The 26,175-nt window shown below is 37.9% G+C and overlaps 1 protein-coding gene across 2 annotated transcripts in view; it reads right to left on the bottom strand.

Annotated features, from left to right (window-relative positions):
* FRY (FRY microtubule binding protein) overlaps positions 1 to 26,175 on the bottom strand; it is a 178,190-nt gene that overhangs the window by 43,414 nt on the left and 108,601 nt on the right. For both annotated transcript variants that reach the window (XM_059823308.1, XM_059823300.1), the window contains exons 33-44: positions 24,080 to 24,226; positions 19,948 to 20,116; positions 19,087 to 19,177; positions 16,342 to 16,424; positions 13,043 to 13,193; positions 12,369 to 12,472; positions 8,719 to 8,904; positions 6,485 to 6,683; positions 5,720 to 5,841; positions 4,656 to 4,843; positions 3,613 to 3,707; positions 1,282 to 1,883 (exon numbers count right to left, since the gene is read on the bottom strand). In XM_059823308.1, coding sequence (XP_059679291.1) covers positions 1,282 to 1,883; positions 3,613 to 3,707; positions 4,656 to 4,843; positions 5,720 to 5,841; positions 6,485 to 6,683; positions 8,719 to 8,904; positions 12,369 to 12,472; positions 13,043 to 13,193; positions 16,342 to 16,424; positions 19,087 to 19,177; positions 19,948 to 20,116; positions 24,080 to 24,226 — 2,137 coding nt within the window. The remainder of the gene's footprint in view (positions 1 to 1,281; positions 1,884 to 3,612; positions 3,708 to 4,655; positions 4,844 to 5,719; positions 5,842 to 6,484; positions 6,684 to 8,718; positions 8,905 to 12,368; positions 12,473 to 13,042; positions 13,194 to 16,341; positions 16,425 to 19,086; positions 19,178 to 19,947; positions 20,117 to 24,079; positions 24,227 to 26,175) is intronic.

The following is a 26,175-nucleotide window of genomic DNA, read 5'->3' as shown; positions in this document are numbered from 1 at the left end:
ACAACTGTTTTGGTCAGGCTGCCAGGCAGGGCTTCCATTGTTTTATACTGTTCAATTTAATAATAATAATGAAACAGAATTCTGATCTAACTGTTCAGATGAGACTACTCAAAGTGGGTGTTTCTGAAGCTAGGAGATGGCTCCCGTGCCGAGTGCCAGCCGCCGTCATTAGCGTAAGCACTCTGTCTGGAGCTGGGATTCAGCTCTTCTGCATCAACTCACAGCTCAAGGCAGCTGACTAACTGTAGGCATTGACTGTAACAGGGAGCTGTAACAAAAGCTGCGCCAGTTCAGGTGGGAGCTCAGAGCTCAGAAGTCAATAAATTGTAGCTGGACACAATCTGTTTTTTGAAAAGAAAGAATCTGATCTATGAGAATATCTTTCTAACCATTCATTCCCTCTTGTTCTACACAATTAAACAAGTTGGCTAAGTTAGGAGCACAATTTCTCTTGCCATCCTCTATACTCAGGGAAAAGAAAAAGATACCTCCAGATGGTACCGTCACAGCCCATGTGTGAATTGCCCAACCCAAGTCTGGAACACAGGCACCACACAGGTGCCTGGAGAGGCTGTTCATGGCTTTCATCCCCTTACTCTGTGTTTAAGCTTGTTATGACTTAGTTGTGAAGCCTGCACAATTGTCTTAATATCTGTGTTTCTGACTGAGACAGAGGAGTAGATGTTTGGAATAATACAGAAAATCTCTTCAAGAAATATAATTAAGAAGTGGTCACAACCTCAACTAAATAATTGGGAATTCAAAATGTTACCATATTTCCTTATAACCCAGGCCTCTCTCACTCACTAATGTGCTACTGTAGTTTATATAAAAAGTGTGCAGGAGTTTTCAATATTTGTATTTCTAGGAAAAATCCCACGAAACACTGATTTAAAATAAAATAATTTGCAATATTCTGAAAATAATTCAGTGGAAAAACTAGCCAAAATAGGTTCTAGAAAATTTCACAGTATCTCCTTACATAGGTTGATTTTGTCAGCACTCAGAAACTTTATACGCTGCTAAGCACTAGAAATGAAATGTGAAATAATACATGACTGCTTTTCTCCAAAACCTTATTGTGCAATAATTTCACTTTTCAGAAACATGTTACATTGCTATGGAATTTCCAAAAAGTCCACCCAACTCCAAGCAAAAGTACATTATGCTATATTAGAAGAGAAAGAAAAAAATGCCATTTTTGGTTTTGTGCAGATAGCCTAATTCTGCCATATGTCAAAGCAACGGAAACTGAAAGAGAGGAAAGTATACTGATTTTACCTATAGCTTGAGAGGAATCCACCATGGATATTCGAGATACTGGTGTCAGCAAACTGAAGAGCTGTAGTGTGAGATCAGTGGTAGTAAGGGAGGTGAATCCTTTCAGGAGTAGCTGCTGAAGCCCTGAGAAGTCTGCCCACTTCAGCTGCCCTTGCAACTTCTCTAACTTCTCCCGGTTTTCAGCTTTATCTAGTGGCAAATGAGCCAGAAGTTTATTCAGTAACCGCAATGCCATTAGGTACTCAAACTCAAAATCTGATTCCATCAAAGCCACAGCAACCCAGAAGATGGTGGCCAGTAGGTTGGTTGGATTGTTAATATGGGATGGGTCAGTGAGACTGTCCTTTAGAGAAGATGAACTCCTGGTTTTAGAGGACAGTCCTTGTTGTGTGCATGCCTGAATTCTGTCTAGTGTGGCACTGCGCGGAGGGTCCGAGGATTTGTCCACATCTCCAAACTTTTTGGGTACAGAGAAGCTCCTCTGGTGCCTGCTTCGTTCAGCGGTGGCTGTGTTACTGCCTGCAGGATTCACATTCAGCTGTCCTGTGCTCTTCCGGTTTGCAGTCAGTTTGGTGCTTGATGTTAAATCTGGCGAAGATGAACTGAACCCAAAATATGTAACATACATTGCAATGTGTGAAAGCACAGCTTGAAACTTGTACATATTGTATGCAAGTTACATATATCAAACTGTAAATAAATATTTAAATAGGAAAAGTAAAACACCACACTGTTGATAGCAACCTGTCTTTTTTTTTCAGAAGTGCCCACAGACATGACTGAAGTGAGGTTCACATGGCACTGCAATGTGAACCTGCAAACCAGAGCAGGGTAGTCTACAGTCTAGATAGGTAAGAATGACATGGTGATAAGAGATACAGAGCTGTGAAGTGACTTGTGGAAATGCCATATAATGGGGCAGTGGTAGAACTGAAAACAATTTTGGTATTTAAAATGGCCTCATCAGTGGAGCAAACCCCAAACTTGGCACAGCTGGCAGGTAAAATGCACAATGGCTTACTGGCTAACGTGACAACTGTGGGCAGAAAACCCAGCATATCTTAAGTAGAACTACAAATATGCCACGTTATCCTCAAGAAACCTGTCATGTGGCTGCCTAGGTTCTTGCTAGTCCTTCAGAAACCTTGTTGTCCTTGCATCCTCCCCTGCCTGTATCCTAAGATTTCTTCAAGATGGTTTACAGAAAGCGGACGTGTTTCAATTTCAGTGACTGATGCCTCCTCCTGGACTACCATGTGATGATCCAGATAATCCCTATCAATTATCTGTACAGATGAACATGCTGTGTTGATACATGCAAGGGAAGTTTGTTCTGGAGAACAGCTAATTCCTGACTCTCTGGTCCCATTCCTACCTCATATACTATGAGGCCCTACTGTCTATAATATTTGAAGAGGATCTTATGGAATCAATAGTGTCAGGGTAAAGAATATGGCATTCCACTGCTTTCTGGAGTGTTTCTTATTTTCTGCTCCATCTTGCTCTTTCCTGAAATGTGCACTGAAGAAAAATAAATAGCTCTTAGTTTAGAAAGTAGAAGCTGTATTTCCCCACTTCTACTCTGTCACAACGCAATACTTGTGTTCTGCCATTGCAGTATAATACATAGCACCCTGCCTGCTAGGCTCAGAAATGATAGCCCTTGTATTTTTGTTCTGCATGTAAAGCATGGTAACTTATTGACATTCTTCAAACATGTTCCCTATTCTGTTGTTGCTATTAGGAGTCAGATAGACATTAATCTCCCTCGGTACTGTCAACAGCTGTGTTACGGAAGGAGCCTGCACTTTCCCTCCATGTACAAAGGTCTACTTTAAGGCCAAGGGTTTCACAAAGATGGTCTACATGTCTGGCAAAATCCATGGGTTATGTACACATGGGACAATATTCTCCCTAGTTTTACTGAGGAGAATAAGCCACGATAATTTTCTTCTTGGGGAATACTTCACCTGAGAACGACAGCTTGTACGAAACCAATAGTCCAAAAAACATGTTTCTTACCAGATATGTTTTCAAGTATATGGTACAAAGGTGCAAAAAATACAGTATTTTTAAAGGATATTAAAGTAAGTTATAGCCAAGTGGCAGCAAGGCAGAATTTACAATGCATTGTAAAGTTCCATTAGTTCTATCAACATTATTTCAACTATTGCAAAATTGGCTGAGATGTGCTCTCAGTCTAGTTCTCTGAAGGTTACAAATAAGCTCAGTCTTATCAAAATAATTTTATGCTGTCAGACTTCAGAACTGCGCACTTAGTATCATGAGACACTAGAAAAAAAAGATACACTTAGAAGAACAGGCTCTTACCGTGATAACACCGTCAAAATATCACTGTTCTTCAAACAGTCAGACAGATTATCCACAGCAGCTTCCAAAGTAAGTAGTGCTTCCATTACATACCCCTATCAATGCACAAGGTTAACCATTTCAACAAAGACATTCAAAATAGTGAACATTTAAAAAACTTCAGTTCACAAAAGGAACAGACACCTACTGAAAACCTATAATTTCTCCTGAAAAAAGAACAACATTCACATCAATGCCACTGTCCTGAACACTAAAATGTCACTACAAATGTGTTTTATTTTCTGCCTCTGAATGATCTATGAAGGCATGCAAGAAGGGCACATATCTCATCACGGGATTGGTAGTGGCATACAGAACCTCTGACTTGCAGGTCACTGATTTAAATTCTGCACAAGCAGTTGTGACAGAATATTACTGTCATCTTGTGGCAGTTTCATTACCTACGTAAAATATGGAGGTGATGTCTATTTCTTAAGAGCTAGTAGTTCTCTTTATTAAGTCAGTCTTGAATCTCGCAATAAATAGGCTCTGATCGTAAAATTTCAGGAGAAAACGGTCTGCCTAGCTAAACCATGTGAACATCATAGTTCACTAAAAGAGGACTGGATCAAATTAGGTCAGTATAAGTTTTGTATTGCTATGGACGGTGTAGATTTCTTTACGCCAAAAGATGTTAACATCTGAGAAATGAGGTCGTGCCTTCTCCATGTTGTCAGATTACATCAGCAGAGAGGATGATGGGTTCCTTAAGCACAAATTAATGATGTGAAAAGGGAAAAAATGGTCATCACGAAGATTTCATTCTGAGTGACATTTACTAGATGTTTTCTAGTTGTTCTCTTTAGCGCTATATAAGATTGTTAACAGCTTGATGAAGCCTTTGATAAGGTACATATGGATTCACTAAACTCAGAGGTAACCTTTTCTAAGGCCGCATTCTACTTTGCATCACTTGACTCCAGAACACCTTGTTAAAATCATAATTTTAAATTAAATATACATTAAATCAACAGTACTAAGAAGCATTATGTACACATGCATACCTGAATCTCATCTCCATGCTCTCCAATAACTTCCACCAATCTTGACAGGAGGTCAGACAATGCATGTGCAGAAAGGGGCTGCTTTAGGGCCCTGAATATCTGGAAAGAGCGACCTGCGTAATGTCTTGAGGAGCTTGAAAGAGCTGTTTGTAAAGCAACTTCACTCAGATGCTGCTCCAAATGAAAACCTAAGCAAAAAAGTAGGATGTAAATTCTTTTTTTTTTTTAAATGGCAGACTACTGTGGGTCATGAACAGGCTGAACCAACTCTGTGGGGAGGATATGCACTGTAGTGTATCCTGCAAACCCTGTGAGAAATGGAGATGCAGAAATGTCTGGGTTTGGGAGAAGTTCCCACTGTTTACATTTATTTCACACAGAATGTAATAAACTGCAAAACCAAAATTCTGAGTCTACAAATGTTTGTCAGCAAAAACTTGAAATTCTTCATCTGATTTAATTTTTTTTACAATTCCTGGACAAACTTTCAAGCCATCCACTATTCTTGCTGGCAGAAACACAGTAACTTCTGAACACTCCCAAACCTAAAGCCAAGCTGAATTAGGAGTCTTTCTATTAGCTTCAGAAGGCTTTGGATAAGATCTTAAATATAAATACTGGTGCTGCATTCTGCTTTGATCTTGGAAGATATTTAATTAGTGACTGTGTTGGTTTTCAAAATACAATCAGTACATTTCCTAAGCTCTAAAAACATAATAAATTAAAACTAAACTTTAATTGCCAGAAGAAAGTTTAAAAAGTACATTTACTTAGTAACTGTGATGTATTTTACCAACAGGACACAGAGGAGCTTTTATCTGGTAGCTTTTATCAATCAAAAGGCTTTTTACCAACAGCTTTGAAGAAATGTTCTATTTAACATTCAGCCACAGTCCAATCTAACGTGATTTTTTTAAAGCAGTTCTTTCATGTATCATACATCCTTGTTAAGACATACAATATGTCATGCTTCTGCATAAGCAGATCTGCTAAGTCACACAGTAAACATTCAGTGTGACCTTAAGGGAACAGTCTTTTAGTTACAAAAGGAAAAAATTTACTACCTGACTTGGAATCTTTAAATACAGATACAACATGACGCAGAAAATTAGTAAGCTGTTCAGCACTCTTGGTGTTCTGATTTTTGGGTGTGATATCTTCATGGCACCAAAGTGGACCAAATGCCCTTAAAGAAAAACATAAGAAAGCGTAAAATTTCTTTGAACTATCTGAAATAAATGTATTCAGTTAAAATACATAAACTGTAAAGGCAATTAGATATTTCCAGGGCCATAGCCTAGAAAACATGCAACTGAACAGGATTTTGTGAGCAAAATATAAGTAAATAAATATTCCTATGCTGTATTTTACAAACCCTCTCTTTTAAAATACAAGTTATACCATTTAGAGAGCAGCAAAAACAAATCCCTGGTTTTTAATTTAACATTGCGTCCAGGATCTGCTGGCTGTAGTCTGTAGTTAATATTAATTTCACCATCGCCTTTCACTATGCTCTGTACACTTTCTATCTAATTTTGTAATAATAAAACTGTCTTCTTCCATCAGTTCATTGTTGAACATAATACTATCAGTCAATTAAACATTTTATTCCTGTCAGGCAAGATTTTTTTCTGTTGTTCCTGACACTGTAGTGCTTTTAAGTACCAACTACTTCTACAAGTATCAAGAAAAGAGGAATGGGAGTCTGTAATTACTATAAAAGCTCACTCATTTTCCTTTGAGTCTTTTAAGTTGTTACAGATAATTGTACAGAAGACATGAAAGTATGCATTTCAAGTACAAATGTATCCTCTGCTTATCTCCATTACCTGGTTGTCAGAAACTCAATTAATTTGTTTGCTTTCTCATCTGCTTCAGCAGCAGCGTCCATGTCCTCAACCTCTTGTGTAATCTGTGGGAGATTTCCACTGCTGCCTCCCAGACTGATACTGGAGGAGGTGGAGCTGGAGCTCAAGCCGGAGTCTGGCACCGGAGACGACTGGTATTCCCGCAGAAAGTCAAAGCCACCTGCCAGCAGAAAGGGAGGAGATAAAGATGGAATGCACTGTTGGGCCAGCATTACAGATCAAAGTGTCCACCAAGCAGCTCTTTTCAGAGTCAGCAGCAGAAACCTTCTACTGGGAAACATGGGGAAAACTGCAGAACACAACAAATCTCAAACGCCAATGGGAGTGAAAATGGTACTCTGTTTCTAAATGTGCAGAATCCAATATAAAATGAAAAATACCAAAGCCAAGATTTTTTTTTTTTTACTGCATGAGGGCTACAGTACTTGAAAAATAAATGTTTCATGGTGTTTTACAATCAGAACTATGTCTTTCTGTAAAGTGAATTTTGAAGTTGGCTAAGTGCATGCAAAGTTCAGCTCACTTCTCTGGGTTAGCCTGATGAGGAAAAAAGCCTCTGCAGGGTGGATTCTTTAGGACAATGATGTTGCCCTAATTTTGCAAATGTAATGGAAACGGAGACAGAAATGTTTAAGGCTTCTATTCAACACCTTTAGTAACTGTAAACACAGACTACTCATACTCAGTATTTTCAGCATTAAAGTTAAGCATCTGAGTAAGAGTTCTGCTAGATCAAAAGCTTACCACACAACTTGAGAGCTGGAATTAGAAACTAAGACCTCTTTTCTTAAGGTTAGACTGCTAGTCATCTTAGGCTGTATCTACAACAGAAAAACTGGCCTTGTGAGGAGACTGGGAGCAGGAGTGGCCCCTCTACTGACAAAATCCATTGCAGGTCAGGAGTCTCTTAATTTAGTTGCCTGACATTATGTGGGACGAACCTGAGCTGAAGTATTTTCAATTAGGATTCTTTGCTATAGTTATTCACCCACACTCTCACTCTTTACATTAGCCGATAAAAAAGTATCCAAATGCAAAGTTTTGATAACTTCTTGAACTTAAGAGGCCAGACACAGGGTACCAATTATGCTTTTCAGAGACAGGAATGAAAACAGTTTTTCATTTTGACAGAAAAGCAGTAATATAATTTTAACGTAGAATTTTATTCTGTATTTAATAATACATGGACGTGCATTGAAAAAGAGATCTACACAACTCAAGATGGAAAATTCACGTGTGAAGTAATTTTGCATGAACTTTATTCAGAATAAAACATAAAAAGGTCAAATTAATTCATTAATCTGAAATATATACCCCTTCTCATTACTTTAAAATATTTTTTTGTATCTCATAAAAAAAAATCAGGTATCAAGTAATATTCTTTATAAAGCCAAACTATTTATTACTTTTGGTTATATTCCTAAGGAACCACAGAAATGCCACTAATTTGATTATCTCTCCTTTTCATTTCTCACTGTATGGTAAAGTTCCTCACCCTCTCCCAGACCACTAATCTTACCTCCATAACTCTACACTGGTTCTGTGATTCCTTCAAATCTCAACAGTATGCTTGCTTTTAGTAATATTACATGATAATAGCAAATCTAGCTGGTTTCTATAAACTGCTCCCAACCAGCACCTTAAAAACAGGTAAATTGCTAAAAGTTAACAGAACACCCATCTCAGCAGAGGTCTGAAGTAAGTCTCCTAATGCAGAAACAGATTGCAGGACAGAAATGAAGTGTATCTGTGATACAAAGGAGGGTGTATATAATGTGAAATTTCACTTAATAATGGAAAATCTGAGCTGCACATTCTTGCTGCTTTTCCTGTGTTGGAATTATTTATTAATTTCTTTTGAAGGTTGAGGAGTGATTGCCCTCATTTAAAGCAGTCCCAGCTCCCTGAGGGGGAAGTTAGGAAGTTATTAGCCATATTAATGTTTAAAATTCTACAGTATATATTTTGCCTTACATCAGATAGCTTTCTCACTATGATGAAAAGTTATCTAATAATAATGTGGGTGCATCTCTTGGGTAGTTCACATGGAATTAATATTAACGAGAACTGTTCATATTTGCCATTTTACCACTTTAATTTATCAAAACTTGTATTTTAGGAAAGTAACCTTGACATCCTACTTTCAAAAACCTCACAGTATAATGCAATGTTCTTTTCTTCTTTTGCTTTATTACCTGTATAAAGATATTCAGGTAAGTATGCTGGTTGTACTGTCAGAGTCTTGGTCTCATTCATCTCTCTGGTCTGAAGAAGCACTGATGCAATGGCTTGATAGTTGCTATTGCAAGATAATGCAATCAAAAGGTGAAGCAGTAACTTTTTACTGTGTTCAAAGACCTCAGGGCGGTAATGGTCAAGGCCTAAAAGAAAAGGTTACGGCAATCACTGAATATGAAGTAATAATAAACAAGTTCACATTCCAGAAATAGCAAAAATTCCAAGGCAGTTCATGGAAACAGTGCAAACAAACAAAAGATGCAGTATTTCCAGATACAGTTACTAGCATTTTTACTTCAAATGTATGTGTATATTTAGTTTCCAGACTGAGGTCCCATACAAGAGGTACAAAACAATGTGTGGCAATACAACTTCATGCATTCTGTCTCACTTCAGTGTTAATTTGACAGGGCTGGAAAACCTCTAAAGATGAGAAATTCTTGGTGGTGGTTGTAATTGCATTGCTTAACTCAGTACCTGGCTTTCTTGCACAGACATCAGTTTTACGAGTGCAGACTGTAAGAGGTAGATATTGATTTATTAAGAAAGGAACTGACAGGCAAAATCCCATGAAAAAGAACTTCAGCTACCAGTGAGTAGCATGAGAAATTATCCACTAGCTCAGGGTGCAGGACTGAAACCAAAGGTCTAGCACTAGAAGACTCTGATCTGGTTAGCAATAGCGCTGTTTGTAAGATTTTAACACAACCTGAATAAATCACAAATTACAAATATAAAGGAAGCAAATGTTTGTAAAATAAGCTGCACTCTGTGGTAGTAATCTCTTTTGATTCTCTTTCAGTATCTTCCAGGGTATTTATAAATACTTTATTCTGTTTAGGGGCAGTTTCAGTGCTGAAAAATGGAATTGTTTTCTTCTTCAGCTCCTCTCTTCTCAGGATATATTCCTCTTTAAAAAGCAGCTCCTTCAGGTCTTTCAAGTCAGATGTTTTCTAACATACTCCAGTCATGCTGGTTCTTGTCTGGCCTGCAAAAATGAAGCTGCTCATACTGCCATAGTCTGAACAATGTGTCTTTGGCTCCTATGGGCAGGTCTTTGGAGGTCTTAGTCATCTGCCCACAGCCTCCTCCAAAAGAACAATGGCCAACCTGCCCACCTCTTTTTCACCTTCTTCAGGTTTCTGCTCCTGCTCCCCTTTCTCTATTTCCTTCCACCTGCCAGGAGATAACGAAACCATCCTACTCTGTTCTAACATACACTGAAAAGGATATAAAAAGTTCTTTTGTTTGAAAATAAATTCTGTATTGGCAGCACTTGTGACTGAAACCCTAGGGCTGTATGAAAGTATTGACATAGACATTGCTAACTATGAAGTGAGAAGGACAGTTCGCTCTTTGTGCTTGTCCAGTGCTGGGCCGTTCTTTAACTTGGAAGGGTTCCCAAGAGGGTAAACTTCTGTGATGGGGACACATTTCCATGGGAAAGGAGCCTAGCTGTTCAACTCATTTCACACTGGTTGCAAAATAGCTTTTAAACAACAGTGATTTTCATGCACTACTGAGATAGGCAGGTTGACACCAGCAGTCTGCCTCTCTACTTCACTACCAGTACTACAAACCATCCAATAGGCTATTAAAGACACACATTGCAGAATTCTTTCATTTTAGTATTTTCTCACTCTTTCCAGTAAGTGGAAGGATACAGGCTCTCCAGCTAGCCACCACACTGGCTTCCAGTTTCTTTTTTGGTCAGGTGCACCTGCCTGCTCATATTCCAATAGGACAGAAATATTTCATTTTCAATCACATTGATACCTTTGACTAACATCTGTAGCATAACTTCCTCACACCATCACAACAGAGCTGTACTACAAAATATAGAAAAATTTTCCACAGAAGGTATAACAGCTCCAGAGAAACTGAACTTGAAGCCTGGAAGCTGTGATCTCATTTTGGTGCCACTACACCAGTTACATTTAGTTATGAGTTACATTTAGCTTCAATTTCACATTTGAGAATTGAGAGTTCTTAGCCAAGGGATTGTCTCAAAGGGTATTAATAAATTTCTATTTATTTCTTATGAAATACTGTAATGTTGAAACAGTATTGCATGAATAAATCAATAAAGATATTTTTCTAATGGATTACTAATATCATAACTCTGTTTCTGCATATGTTTATTTGCATGGCTCCCTGACGGCTCCTTAAAACTGTCTTAACTGAACCGGTCACCCTTCTGCACACTACTCTTGTCTTAAGTTATTCATTTATTCTTGTGAGAATTTCTAACTGTAAGCACCAGCTTTCTCACACTTGTTACAAATCATACTAAAGACGTTGTTTGATCAGTTGATGGTTATTGATTTGATTCACACACTTATCCAGTTCTCTTTCAGCTCCCTCTTACACTTGTAAAGTTCACAGCAATATAAAAAAGAAGTCAAAAATTGTTATGGGCAGCCACAAAATAGATTTAACTTTTAGGTGAAGAATATATGTGAAATGTCATATTGAAACTGACCCTGGAAGCCCCATCCGACATGGTCCCGGCTGTTATTCTTGTGTTTCATTAGAAGTTTGTTGAAATCAATGTACTAATATACAAAACTTGAGAATTTGATGACTGTGCATTTTCCAAAAAACCCTATTTCATCAAAAAATTTCAATCAGAACAGTTGGTAACAGAGTAGCAGAAAAGCAGAATGAGGTATCTTCTTCAACTATATACTGAAGTATATCACATATATTCTACCACTGTGCTGTAACCTCCCAATTTAATCTTTTCTGCCTGCTGAACAACAGACTTTTCCCAGATTGCCAGTGAATAGACTTAGTGGTAACTATGGTGACTGAACGAGAAGTGGAATGCAATCCCCGGTTTTAATAAATTTATTTCACAAGTGTCTGGCTGTCTTTTTTGTGAAAACTAGTATTTATCAACCATGAAAGTTAGGGAATGGCTTTATAATGCTAAATACTCTTATGTGCTAAAAAATTAGGGCACTCACTTTTCATAATGTTAAGTGGCTGGATAAGGAAGGTATAACCCTCCAATGGAACTGTGTTATGGTCAAGAACTGACACAGCAGTGGGGAAAAAGCAGTGCCTCTATGCTCAGGTATATAAGGGAAGACACTGATGAGAAAGTATTCCATTAGCAGTGAAATTAATGAAGCTTGCTTTCTAGTGATCTGTGTCCTACCTTCACTATCCCTGCAGTACAGTAATCTTGGCTCTCTTACATAATATTTTTGCAAAGGCAAGACACAGAACTGGTGTGTGTAGTCTAGGTCTAAGGCACGTGTTGACCGTCCAGCTGCCCATCACAAACCAGGCTGTACAAAGGCTGAGTTTCGCCTGCCTTTCTTGCAGGGGAGGCTACAGATTTTGTAGAGATATTTTAGGATGTCAATGATCTTCAAATTTCTACCCACCTCTCAAATTTGGGTGAAATTGGCCAAAATATTCAAAAGCTTCAAAGTTTTGAGAAAAATTCACAGGCTGGAATTGCTTCAGGCTTTTTTTTTTTTTTTTTAGGAAATCATAATTAAAAACCTGTAAGAAAGACAGCTCTACAGCATCAGCAAAACTAAACTAAAAGGACAGTAGTACATTTATACTTTATTTCTTGTTCTGTTGGTCTTACCTAAAAAGAGAGCATGTAGCAATAAAGGGAGGTGAAGAGCCCAATCTTCTCTCACACTATGATCCACCACCATCTCAGTCATGAAGATGACAGCAATATTGCACCTGGCAATTAAATCACAGTATCAGTTTGAAACCTCTTGGAGGTGGGAAAACAGTTACATGATGGCTATTTCTGAAGAAATAAACAATCTCTACATTTTCAAATCTGTAGCATCTCTTCTCAATATGATTAATGCTGAAGCACCTTAGTTACAGTATTAAGCAGGTAAGTACCCATTACTGAAAAGAACACTATTACTGTCAATACAAATTATGTAAAAGAGGAATTTCAGAATCTGCACAGCCTAGTTAGAATAAAAGATCAGGGGGAAAAAGTGCTATGAAAAACAGCCACAGAGGCTTCGGAAAGAGAAATTTTCCTTTTCTGTTTTAGTTGCTTCTTCAGTCTGATTTGTATCAGAAAGTGATGTCCCACATTGTAAATAGGCTTTCTGGTAGAAATCTGGTAGAATTGCAAGCCTTCATTGTATGTTGATTTTAGCACTGGAAATCAGCAGAAATTGAAGGTATGGTTTTCAGATGTTCTGAGTGGTGGGACAGTTGGATTGGTGTTGTCAACCAGTAAGAGGAAGCATCTCACTGTTTGAAATGTCAGAATGAGAAACTGCTCACCTATGAAGGGGTCCCCGGGGTGTGATGGTTTCTGGGAGGTAGTCCACAAGTGGTGCCCAACATCCTCCATTGTAAGGCATGGGCAGGGGATGGGGTTGTTTGGTTTCAACAATGTTCAATAACCAGCTTGTATATGGAGAAACAGGATCATCTGCGTGGAAAAGCATTAAAACAGAGCGCATAAAAACCAAGTCTGGTTACCCATTTTGGAGAAATAATAAAATAGTGTTTATGCTAACGTATCAGCCTAGCTGTTTGGAACAATGTGATAAGATGACAGGAGGTTTGCAAATTCCTGTTGTCAATAACAACTGATGCATTTTTAATCCCTCTTTCATGCTGCTGGAAACTAAACAGATTCCAGGCAAACAGCAGTGAATAGTAGGAGCTGCAGCTGAATCCCTGCTGTCACTTACTAGCTTTGGATCCAGATCACAAAGCACCAAGCAACAGACTTTCTCTTCAAAAATGAGAGAAAAGTTCAGCCAACAAAGCTGCTGTTGGAAGCCATCTGCTGCAAGGAGCCGCGTACCAGTGACACATTCTTGCAACTCCTCACCCGTGCCCTGCTGAGTGATGCTACAAAGGCAGAAGTTAAATGTCCTGAATTAGGAAGGAGGCATAAGGAATGCAAAAAATATCTTCAGGGTAATTTTCTTTCAACAGGGATGAATTATCCCTTGAATTTCTCAAAGATGTATTTAACTTTGATTCAGTATGACAGCTGCTGTATGTTAATAAGCAATAGGGCTTTTTCTTCCACCTGTTTATCTGCAATGATGTGGGTCAAGTAAGTTACTTTCATCACTTTCTGTCTTCTCTCAGCTGCACAGCTCTGTTCATCTCTCCTCTATTTTGTTCCCTCTCATTCTTTTTGATTTTCCCATTGGTCAGCTTTTATTTCCCAGGTCTGGCAGTCTGTGATACACTGCCATGGAAAGTATCCTTTCCAGGCCTGCTCTTGACATATATGCAAACATTGCCCTTTGTGAATTTTTGATGAGAACATTATTTGTTGCTCTGTTTTTTTGTTACACTTTCACATTTTAGGTAGGTTTGAAATTCTCAGCATTTTCCTGTTTCTAACAGCATGTATCTGATGCTTGTCGGCATTGCCACAGGGAGCAAAACTGTTTTGATGCTTACAAAAGTATCAGAGCTAGCTTTTTCTAATGCACATCACTTCCTGGTTTTGACAAAATGTCTTCAGGTTTCCAGATCTTCAGGAGCCCTTCAATGCAGTAGTTGCTCCTCCAATTATTACTAAAATGCCAACTTTATCATTCCCATTCTTCAGTGTTAGTCTTCCAAGGAGCACTTTAGATCTTTATGATTTAGACCTCTATTTATTTCTCTCATCCTCTGGAGGATGATTTATTAGTTACAAGTAAAGAAGAATAAACTGACCTAGTAATGTAGCAAAGTATAGCTTTTTCACATACTCATTTTATAAGGATTAACCAGATAATGTTTGCCAGATGCTTTTCACATAAAAAGCATTGCACAGTCACTATTTATTACTACCAATTTGTGTTGCACATAAAACTGCTTCATGAAGTCCACACTAAGACCTAGCTCCTCACTCATGTTTTCATAAGTTTATGTGCAGACTGAGAAAAAAAAGAAGCACTTTGCACCTTAACATACAATCTTTGCCCAAACAAGAGTTTCTGTGCTGCAGAGTTGTGTTCCCTATTTATATCCTCAGCAATACATGTATGCTCAAGTAGACTGGAGGGAAGAGAGAAGCCATACCACCACCTCCTTCGCAGCCTGGGCTGCCTGCCAGAGGGAGTAAGTTGCACTTTCTTAATGGAGGTTGCATTATTTATCTTGTAGAATGATGCATTATTTATCTTGTAGAATAACAAATGGTATAAGAATTACTCTTTCTTTTTAGAGCTCTATATAAATGTCAGTACCTAAATAAAACATTTTATTTTACATCTAGGTATTTGCGTATTTGCAGAAGGAGCCCATGAGAAGCAAACCTTGCATAAATATTCACAGTATTATAAAGCTTGCAGGTACAGGCAGGAAAAAAGATTTGGGCATCAGCTTGAGGAGACATTCCAAAAGAGCAAAGAAAATTTTAGTATTTTTTAACCTTTTATTACTCTAAGCTCTTGTTAAAACCAGCTACTTGTGAAGAATGTTCTGTTTTGAAAGATTGTTCATGCAGATCAGATTAGCGCTGGTGCTCCAATTAACATCAGCTGAAGAATTTTTAGTAGCTGCAGCACTAGAAAGCCCTGAGAAAACCAAGACAAGTGTACTAAAACCCACTGAGTTTAATGTGTTGCACACTTTGTATAACTTTGTTGTATGTACTGCAGTATGTACATAAATATTGTGTTTCATAATTGTGAAAAAGTTGTTGATATATATTAAATCATCCTACTGTATTGTATTTGACAGTGTTTCCACATTTTGCAGAAGAGTATTGACAAAAAATTATTGGATTAAAGAACATATAAAATCTTTACTTTTTATGTCAAAATATTGTCCCAAAATGGTGTCCGTAGCACCAAGACAAGACATTATGGCCTCTATATTATTTGACGTGGCTTTATTAAGCCAGAGATGAAAGTCAATAAAAAGGTCTTGCCTTTTTTACATTTGGTTAGGGCTTCCTTACAATTCACTCCAGAAATGAAGTCAAACCGTTCAACTCTGAAAATTTACACTGTCATTCAATAGTTGACAGAAATATCCTGGTTTTCTTTGGAATCTCTGCTGAGCATCAAGTGCCCATTTATAGTCCGTTTAGCAGAAATACATAAAGAACAAGCATGCTCAGGAGCCCTATCTCACTCTCCCCTCTAACACAGGTTTGCACAGTGCAGACAGAAACTGGTTGCAGACAGCAGACAAAAGCTAAAGAGGAGGTAAGACCTCATTTTTGGAAACTCCTGAATCTCTTCTTCATACTCATATAACAGCACTTGATTTGGAGGGAAATACTGACGAGGGGCACAATTCAAAGTACTCGCTGTAATGCTCTTGGAAGTCTTTCTCCTTGCCATGTATGAAAAGTTCAAGGTGTTACTGTCTGGAGGATTCTCTGCTTCTGTCTTCTGTGAAGTTCTCTGGCCTTTAAATAGGTTTGACTGACCCCAGGTTAAATGAAGGAAATTAATTAAATGAGGTATGAAGGTAAAATAAGGATGTTCCCTGTATGGTGATGCTACATTACTGTTTATACAGAACTTAAACAGAGAGCCTCCACAAGTCATAAGAATGTTTTCCTCTCCCACCAAAACACCAGAAATTTCATCAAATTGAATAACAGAACTTACTTTTGTCATCATCATAAGATCCTCCGGAGCTATTACTGTACCTTGACTCTAGTCGGGTATGTGCTCTGATTACATTACTGAACCTTCAAATACAAGAAAAATTCTTCATTAAATACACAGAGTGACATTAAACATCTGGACTATATGCTTACTCTACAAAAAAAGTATTTCCTTAAGCATGCACTTTCATACGGGAGTAGACAGCAATGTGAATGTAATGCTGTTTCTTTCCACAAAAGACGGTTTTTGCAGCCAGTTTCTGAGAAGTTCTAAGTGTGCTCCTGTGCCACAATCTTTTAAAATTTAGCAGAGGGAAAATTCTCATGCTGCAAACGTGTGATTTTCTTGAAGCAAGAAACTGTGTTAAGGCTGAACTGAGATATAAACTGTTCACAGCTAGTATTTTGTCACAGCCCATCAAAGTCAAGCCCGCACAGGTATCAAGCAGCAAAAGCTGCAGCGGATCACCCTTCAATAGGAAAATCCAGCAACTGCCAGAGTAGATCTAGCAGAGGAGTTAAGGGATATCAGAGCCAGAACTGTTCACAGCTGTCCTCAAATCTGCCACAGATCCGTGATAAGCTAACTTTTACTGCTGATCTCCTTTGGCTTCTTCCACCTCCTTGTGCTGTCAGTGTAATCAGGCCTGAAGTGGAGTGAGAGGAGCCATACTGGAGGCTCACACACTAGTAAAAACATCGTTTCTGCAAAGCTAGGGAATTAATTACAAATGAACATGTTAAAACAACTATATGAAACAAAACAAGGTTGAAGGTTCTCTATGCAACATTCAATTCAATTTCTTAGTAATGTGCATACATATTATTGCAGGGTATTTAATTATACATTGACACATTATGCTGTTTCCAAAGCATGTCTGTCTCATAAGGGCACAATAAATTCATTGTGGAGGTGACAAAAAGACGTCATGAGCCATCTTAATTCTGCCATTTGCTGTCTTTCCAGTATCTGATTCTCATAAATTCCCTTAATAAATGTGTACACACTGACAATTACTGACATCTGGCATAAAAAAAGATAAAAGAAGAATGAAGTTAAGGAAAAAATTATGAAGAAATATGCAAAGATTAATTCTATCCTGTATGAAACAAATGGAGAATACAGGTCATCATAGAAATCATTTGAGAGCAGGGCATTTTACATCATATTGCATCAACATAAAAACATAGATATCTTCTTATTAGCTTTGTGTTATTAAAAACAATGCCCACATTTAAGAGAATAGTTTGTTTACAATCTATTACCTTCTGTAAACATTATCTAATATGTCTTGACACATGAAGTCAATATTAACTGATATTTAAGATTGACACATTGGTTTTGAAGTGCAGATGCACTTACAGTTTCTAGTGTCTTTGATGACGTAAATGCCAGCAATGAATTTGGGCAAACTATTTTACATTTTTTTCTGAGGAGTCTTTCAGCAGGAATCAGAATACCAATATCAGAACTTTGTAATCTTCCTTTCATTTTTATCATACAGCCTCTGGCAGATTTAAATGCCAAAAACCTTTTTGGAGTCACATTTAAAATTTACATAAGACAAGATACCCTTAAAACACAGTTAGATTTAAAGTATAGTAGAAGATGAAGTTTGCTCAACTTATCTGCATATCAACTAAACAAAAATCTAACTTAAAACTGTATAGCCATAAACATTTATGTAAAGAATAATAAAAAAATAATTCAGAGGAAAAATGGGTTTATCTTCCTTTTAAGTACATTTCTAGTGTATATACTGAAAACCATCATTTTGAGTCAAATCCTCTTTACTATCAGTTTGAAACCTTACTTAGGACTAAGATAAGTGCCATTATTTACTTGCATTTAAATTAGCAGACAGACATAACCAATCTGACAAAATGCTACTCATGTTTATAACATGTAGAAGGCAAGCAGTTCAAAAGGTTCTGAAGTACAGAAAAGTTTGCTCACATAATTGTCTCTATACCTCTAAGCCCTGAACCTATGGAAGGTGGGTTGGACTACTGAAGTGATGCTGGTGACTATCAGGAACAACAGACTAACATAATACTAATACACTAATTAATGCTATTAGAAGTCATTCAAAGTTCTCTTACAAAAATAAGAGGGTTTCAGTGAGAGAAGAAATATATATCTGTTTGTGCTCGAGGACCTGATGGCCATTAAGCTTTGCATTTATTCATTCATCATTTGTCAGTAGGTACTCTAAGAAGCAAAAGACTGAATTGAACATATGATTTCTATGCAAAATATTTTACATAGCTTTCCTCTGTAAGACATTTTATACAGACAAAGGAGGTGTCCTTGCAATCATGGATGCAAGTCTGCATACTAAATTTTACTCACTGTCCATGAAATCAAAAAGTGTGATCAAACCTGATTTTTCATAAAGATTTTAGTAGCCATTATTTGGTACACACTCTTGATTTTCTTTCTCCTTTGTCGATTATTCCTACAAAACCACAATCTACTTAGCACAATTCATTCAATGTAGGTTTAACAGATATTCCTCTGCAATGTATTACTAAACAACAGTCAGGAACTAGAATCATGTGAATAGCTTTTTTTTTTAAACTTTTAACATACGCTCATATTAAAATGATCTTACTGGGATAATGCCACTTAGTATCAGTCTGAGCATAAGAGATCCTCACAAAACAATGCAGAACTTTGCCCAGCATCTCACCCTCAGCCTAGGAAAACACATACATTTTGGAGGAAAAAAACCAAACCACAAACCTTTCATCAGTCTCTTTCACCACTCTGTTCTCCTCTACATCAGGAAAACTATCTTGGCCAGCTACAACAGTGTTACTGCTAGAGGTGGTTCCTGTATATGAGATGTCAATAAGAACACCTGTTACATGCAGCAGACAGTATTTGCAAAGCAATAAAAGCCTGTAACTTAATTTTTTTTAGCAGTCACAATAGTGATGGTCACAAGTGATAATCCTGCAAGTATTTGCGCATATGAATGAACACCGTTATCTCTACAAACCAGGACCTGCTTGCACGGCTGAATGGTGTAAAGTTTACATGCTTTGAGGGGTAGGTTAACATAATGATGCTCTTCCACTCCTTAAACTAAGCTTATTCTCAGGTGACATAACCTATTGTTTTTCAAGAATTTGGCAAAACATTGACAAGGTTAAATTTGGGGTTGGTGTCTCTTAAGTATCTTTGACTACTGCAGCTTGGAAATAGCTTTAGGCCTTTGAAAACAGAATTGCCACACTGTTGAGGCTCTCAGTTTTCAGGAAACTGATGCTTTGGTGTATCTGCTGTGATCACAGCATTGATGATGACTTCTTGTTCTGAGAAACTAGTGGTAGAAGAACCACCTCATAAGACTTCTGAACAGCATCAAACTTGGGTAATATCCTATTAAAATAGTTGAGAGAATTAAGCATATGTTTACAAAGCATATACAACATTAGGAATCAAAAAGAACTGTAATTTAGATGTACAACAAGGCTCTGAAACTTTCACTTTATATATACACAGATCTGAACAGGTGCAAAAGTAAGAGATCATTTTTTCAATGAGATGAAGACTCAAAAGAGCAGGAGAGCATAACTGAAAAGTATATTTAGGTCATACCAGAAGCTGCAGCTGAGGCTTTGTTACTGGCAGTAAAACGATAAAATGGAGGATTATCGCAATGCTGGACTATTGGGTTCACTGGGTCGGTTTGCTGCAGCTCAAAAAGAAGCTCTTCCATCGTCTGAATAGTGTTATTGCGACATAGATATATTGCAACCTTTTTTATCTAGAGAAGAAAATAACAGTTATTAAACTCTGTCCAAAGTGAATTTCCAAAGAAATCAATACATGTTACACTGCAGTACTGAAAAGATCCAGAATGCAAATCTTACTCCTGGGCAGACATCAGAACCACGCAACTGCATCCATCTTGTTCATAGAGAAATAAAACTGCTCACTTTGATATCAAGATCATTTTCCCAGCAGAGTGAAGCTGTGATCTGATTACCCCAAAGTTTTTGCTTACTATCCACAAATTAGCTGTTTAAGTATATAACTATATAACACACACATAGACAAAACCCACGTAATTTTGTACCTATCATTTAAGGCTACCAGCATTAACTCTGAATCACACTCAGGGTTTTATAGTTTGAGTATGTGATTTCCATTGAAGATGAATCTTACTCTCTTGAATGGAGAAACCTTCCCATCTAGAAAGCTAGATCCACCCAAAACTTCATGCCTATATTTCCAGATATGGTTGATGTGAAAGAGGTAGCTGTAGCCACAAAGAATAAGCCAGGCTCTGAATAGCTACTTCTGTCTGTAATCAAAGTAATAGCACATGGAAGAAAGGCAGAGCAATTATGTACACAGGCTTCATGCATCCTGATTTGAAAAATCTGTGAGTATCGTTTATAGAAATTCTGGGAATTTCTATAAATCTTTTAACAAGACCTCAAACCTTGTTGTATGCACTGCATCAGTGAGGACCGTTGAGATACTGAGATCAAATTAGACTGAATTCTTGAGGAAAAAAACCCTGATGGCTATTAAAAGCAGAGACTCTCTCTGGCGCAAAAACATTTGATTCATAAAGTGCTGGAGCTGGGAGACCATATGGGAAAGCATTCCTCTGTGCTTGCCTTCTTGTTTTTAAAGATGTCCCTAAACAGAGACTTATAGTGGAGCTAATATACTGGACTGAACTGCCTGTTGGCCTCACCAAGTATTGCTGTTCTTATACGCTTAAATACTTCCATTAAAATAACTTCCTGACTGCTTCTCTTTCCCTCTTTTTTCTCTCCTTTTTTTTTTGCTTAAAGTAGAGAAAATGCACATATTCAAAGTCTCTTTTACTCTACTGTGCTAAAAATTTTCCAGGGACTTTCCAGATACAAATCCACCTCCTTTCCGAGGCTCAGTTCTAGTTGGGCTCACAGTGCCACTTCCAGCTTCTTTCACCCCAGAAGGGGTCACGTTCAGTCTTTGCTGAAAAGGTTTCTATGAAATCTTTCAGTACATATGTGAAAGGACGGACAGCTCAGCAATTTGCATTGGGGCACTGGGAAAAAATGCTTAAAGCAAACATAAGTATAAGAGACAAAGCAATGAATTTAGCTGATTGGAAAAAAAAAAAAAAAGTCAGGCATGCTTTTGGCTTTGACCCACGCGGGCAGAACAGATGGCTGAAAGCATGAAGCAGCTGGTGACTGCCTTGGGGCACAGAGGGCTCCAAAAGGAGATGGGTAAACTGGCAATCTTGCCAACTGTGTGGTCTTGTGAGCCCAGGTGAGCTGGAACAGTGCTGATAAACTGTTGGAATTATCTTTATTTGCTAATGTGTATGTGTTATCTACATGATAATGGAAGATACATGTTTATGGTATCAGCAGTCTTGTGTAGTTAGCAGAGTTAGGTATGATTTCTTAACTGCAAACTCCAGGGTGTTACCAAAACACTGAGCAGATGCGTGTGATAAGCCCGGTGTATTTTCCTATTCCAGACAAAGCTATCGGTTAAGGGGTGACTCATAAGCACAGGCAGGCTTCCTACAGAAGTTGAAAACTTTTTCAGATTTTGCAAAATCTGAGAATCGGACTTCTAACTCAACATTACAAAACAAAGACTAACAGGGTAGCAGAAAACACAGGAACCTTGTCAGCTGCTGCCACCAATGAAGACCTGGTTGTCTTGTTAACAGCCACTGGAAGCCTGGGAGGGAGAGCAGAAACATCCCAGTGGCAAAATAGGAGATGCTGAGCAGATGAAGCTGGAGATGCCAAATAAGACTGCGTTCTTTGTTGAGTAAGAAGTCTGCATTGTCCTGGAGGAGGACAGGACTGTGAGAGCGAAGGTTTTGAGGCAAGGGGGTTTGGAAAGAATTTGAAGAGAGAAGAGGTGCTATGGGTAGGAAGGGGGTTTGAGGTAGGCTGCTCAGAGCTGTCAGATGGCAACAGTTTTGGAAAAAGCTCTGGGTTGGCAAGTATCTGGATGGGGGGATGAGGTATGTGAGGGGCTTCTAGGCAAGAGGCAACAGGGTTATCAGGCATTTCCAATCAGGCTACAGATTTAGGAGTGAGACATATACTCAGGACTACTCCTTCCTCTTAGAAAACTGCCCCCATTACTTTTGTAAGCTCTCAGAAATACTACAGCCCTCATTTTGTGTCTTATCTCTGTGATTTCCACTTGTTCTCTGCCAACATAGCTCCTCCTGATGGAGGCCACCTTTGGGCCTGATCCCAAGTCTGCCATACATTGTAGGATCAGTCAGGTTGGAAAGAACCTGGGAGGTCTCTCATCTGACCTCCTGCTCAAAGCACAGTCAACACTGAATGGGGAGCCTCTGTCACAATTGATGGAAAGATCTTCATTACCCTCAAGATATTTGGGATCAACCCCTTTGTCTTCTTCTCATATAAACCTTGAGCTTGTTCTTAACAGCAACTCCACTTTCAAATATTTCCTCTTTTGATTAGCTAGGCAACACTGACTTGCATAGATATGCACTGATTTGAGAATATAGAACAGTAAACCCTACAAATAAAAGGAAACCAACAGGATGTCTATGGTACAACATCTTGAAAATTTGTACAGTCTTCTATATTTCCTTTATTCTATTATGCATTGCAGTCACCATAAACACTTTAAGCAAAGTATTATTTCAGCAACTGTAAATGAAGTATGTTTATGAGGCTTTTTAGGTAAGTTTAATCACATTAATAGTAATTTCAAATTTATTTCAGGGAAATCAATAGAAAGAGACTAACTAATAAAACAGCATATTGTAATTGTGCTGGAAAAATTACTAAATTAAGATTCTGTTTCACCCAACAACTAAGCAATAAGGAACATGGGAATAGGACTATCTTGCTTTTCTCAGACAGCCTTGGTTTTATTTTAACTTGAACAATAACAATACCCTGCACAGTTTGACTTGCACATTGCAGGAACAGTTATGTAATTCATTGCAGCCATGCAAAGGCTGAAGGTGATATGTTAAGGAGCTTATAAAGGTTAGCTATCTTGTGTCTCTTGAGATGTCCCACAGAAAACCTTAGTCTGTTAAAGGAGAACAGAAAGTAGCACTTTCTTAAAACTACATGCTTTTCTGAAGGAACACCTAAACCTTTACAACAAGCAAACACATAAGATCAGAGCATGTTATGTCCCATTCATGATATAACACCCGTTGTTTAAAAGACTTCCAAAATTTAACTAATAGCTTTGTAAACTAATAGATTACTGAGAAAAATTACAGGCATGTAGTATTCTTACTTCTCTTCATTTTTTCATGCAAGTTATTCAACCTCTGAACAGCTATTCTGTCTTTTTAATAAAATTTTAAATATATACATAAATTGCATCTTTTTATGCAATTCTGACATGAAAAAAATACTTCTAATATTTTTCCTCATTCATTCTGGCAATTTATGGCCAGTTGCTGTTACTGGCCCCTTACACAGACATGCAAAGTTGCTGTTTGCTTGAGAGGAGCCCACCTCTTGCTTGAAATGAGGTGTGCTCTACTGTTGGACACTGAGATTCCCATTACTCAATTCCTTTCTTGAATTTCAGTTTCTTGGCTCATTTATTCCTGCGATTTAGTTCTGTACAGTGTGCTAGGGAATATGTTGGTACTTCTTATGTTTGAAACAGAAATGCATTTTCTGCAGGTGATAGCTGCTTTCTTCATTAAAACCTGTGCAACCAATAGTAAATAAAATAAAGTGCAAACACTTACGTAAGGTAAAAGGATGGTATCACTGCTAACACCACACAAACTAATGAGAAACTGCAGTGTTATCCTAAGGTTGTTACTCCATTTTTCATTGTTGGCCAAAGCATTCCAGACATTTTCCATCTCTGGTCCAGGAATTTCATCTCCATACTGCAAAGGATCATAGGCATACATTTCTTGAAATACGCAGACCTCCAAACTAAGGCATGCTATTTTAGAGCATTTGCTCATGCAAAACCAACAGTAAAATGCTGTAAAAAGTGACAAAACAGTATTTTCAAAAGCTACCTGACAGACTTCAGAGTGTAAATTCTATTTAAAAGTATTTATGTTCAGATCCACAGAAGGACTTAAATCACAAAAAAAAAAAAAAAGTCTTTCAGGAATGTAAATTCAAAAGGTGATCCTAAAATCAAGCAGTTTATTGCATTTCCTCTTTACAGTTGTTCAAGCAACTGAAATTCTGTTTCTGCATGTCTGTAACTAAGTGCTTCAGCCTTCACAGTAGTGAACAATTTGGCATCTCTCTTCTGAGTAAATCCTAGCAGAAATAAACATTAGACAGCCCTTTGCTTTCACACTGGAAACAAGCAGCTTTTGCTCTCTTTTGCAAGACACAGTTATAGGAATGACTCCCTTTTGTCCAGTCATTTATATGACTAGTGCATGCATCCAGGATGTGGGAGTCTAGAATTGAAGCTGTCCTGTTTCCTATGTAAAATCTTTGGCTCTCACTTTCAGAAGACTGTTTTAACCACTGCACAGACGGACATTCTGCTAGGAGAGGAGTGGCAATCTCCAGGTCATGCTATTCTACTGAAAATTATTTAATGCATATTAGCTACATACACACTGTCACTGGCATCTACATCTACTGTCATCTACACTGGCACTTGCAGGTGCCAGTCCCTTTATCTCACATACAGCCTCAAAGCCAGGTCAATCAATATGGTTTGAAGAAAGCATACTTGTTCACTCTGGAACAAGAATATTGTGTGGTTTTGGAAGCAACTTGCTCCAAGAACCGCTGCTGACAGGCAGTAAAGGTGAGACTGCATCACATTTGTTTTCAACCCATAAAATGCCTCTGACAATATCCTAGAGACTGCATACCATTAGATAATTCATGAGCCATGCCCTGCATATGCAAAAAGTATCAAAAAAACATTCTGGTGGGCTGGAGCACAGCCCCCACATTACTTCTGACATGCTCATATGACAAAATGTACACAAAATAATAATTATGTTTTACTTACAGGGTATCAACATGAGGCAAGATCCAGAATCAACTGCTATATAGCATAAGCACAGACATTCTGCTCGAGGGAGGATTAACCCTGAGCAGGATAGGAAATACAAACCCCTCTGTCTCATCTGACATAGGCACCAGGAATTACTTCCTGGAGTTTATGTATTTAGCAGTTTAGACATATGTACTGAATCTGGCAAAAGCAGTGCCAGAGCAAGTACGGCACATAGTATAGCAGCCTGCAACTCAGCAAAGAGAAGGAAAAGATGGATTCCCAGTACCTTCTCCACCAGCTGCTTAGGCATTTTACATGAAAAAGTAATTGGAAAATAGGAATCCCTCATCCTTTTTCAGGACCTGGGATGTAAAATACCTTCCCTTTTACAAAAGAATGCTTTAACTAGCACCTCAGAAATTTATACTTAGTTTTTCCTTTTCTCTCTCTCAAAGAATATTAAAATGTTTCCTAGAAAGTACAAAAGCTTCATTAGGACAAATTTCAGCTGCTCATTCTCACCCCCAGATAAACTTTCATCTGCTGCCTTAGACATTAACCTGGGAGGTGATACAGGAGGGAACCGAACTTAGTTCCTCTATAACTAATATTTAATGCTCTCACTATTAAGTCTTTTTTTAAAAGGATAGAACACTTTTCTTTGTTCATGTTTTAAAAGAGAACAGTTTTAGCATTGTCCTTAAAAGAAACAGTGAAGGAACTTCTTCAAAAAGAAGGTTGTGTCTGATTAGTACAGACTGTGCAAAATTTCTGGTATCAGAGGGAAGAAACTTAAGTACCTTTTGCTTAAGAAACATAAGTTTGAATATTTCAGAAATTGTTTTACAAGTTGGT

Source organism: Gavia stellata, chromosome 1 (assembly GCF_030936135.1).
Source record: "Gavia stellata isolate bGavSte3 chromosome 1, bGavSte3.hap2, whole genome shotgun sequence".
Taxonomy (NCBI): domain Eukaryota; kingdom Metazoa; phylum Chordata; class Aves; order Gaviiformes; family Gaviidae; genus Gavia; species Gavia stellata.
The sequence above is the reverse complement of the archived record's forward strand: the minus strand, read 5'-3'. Positions and strand labels throughout refer to the sequence as shown.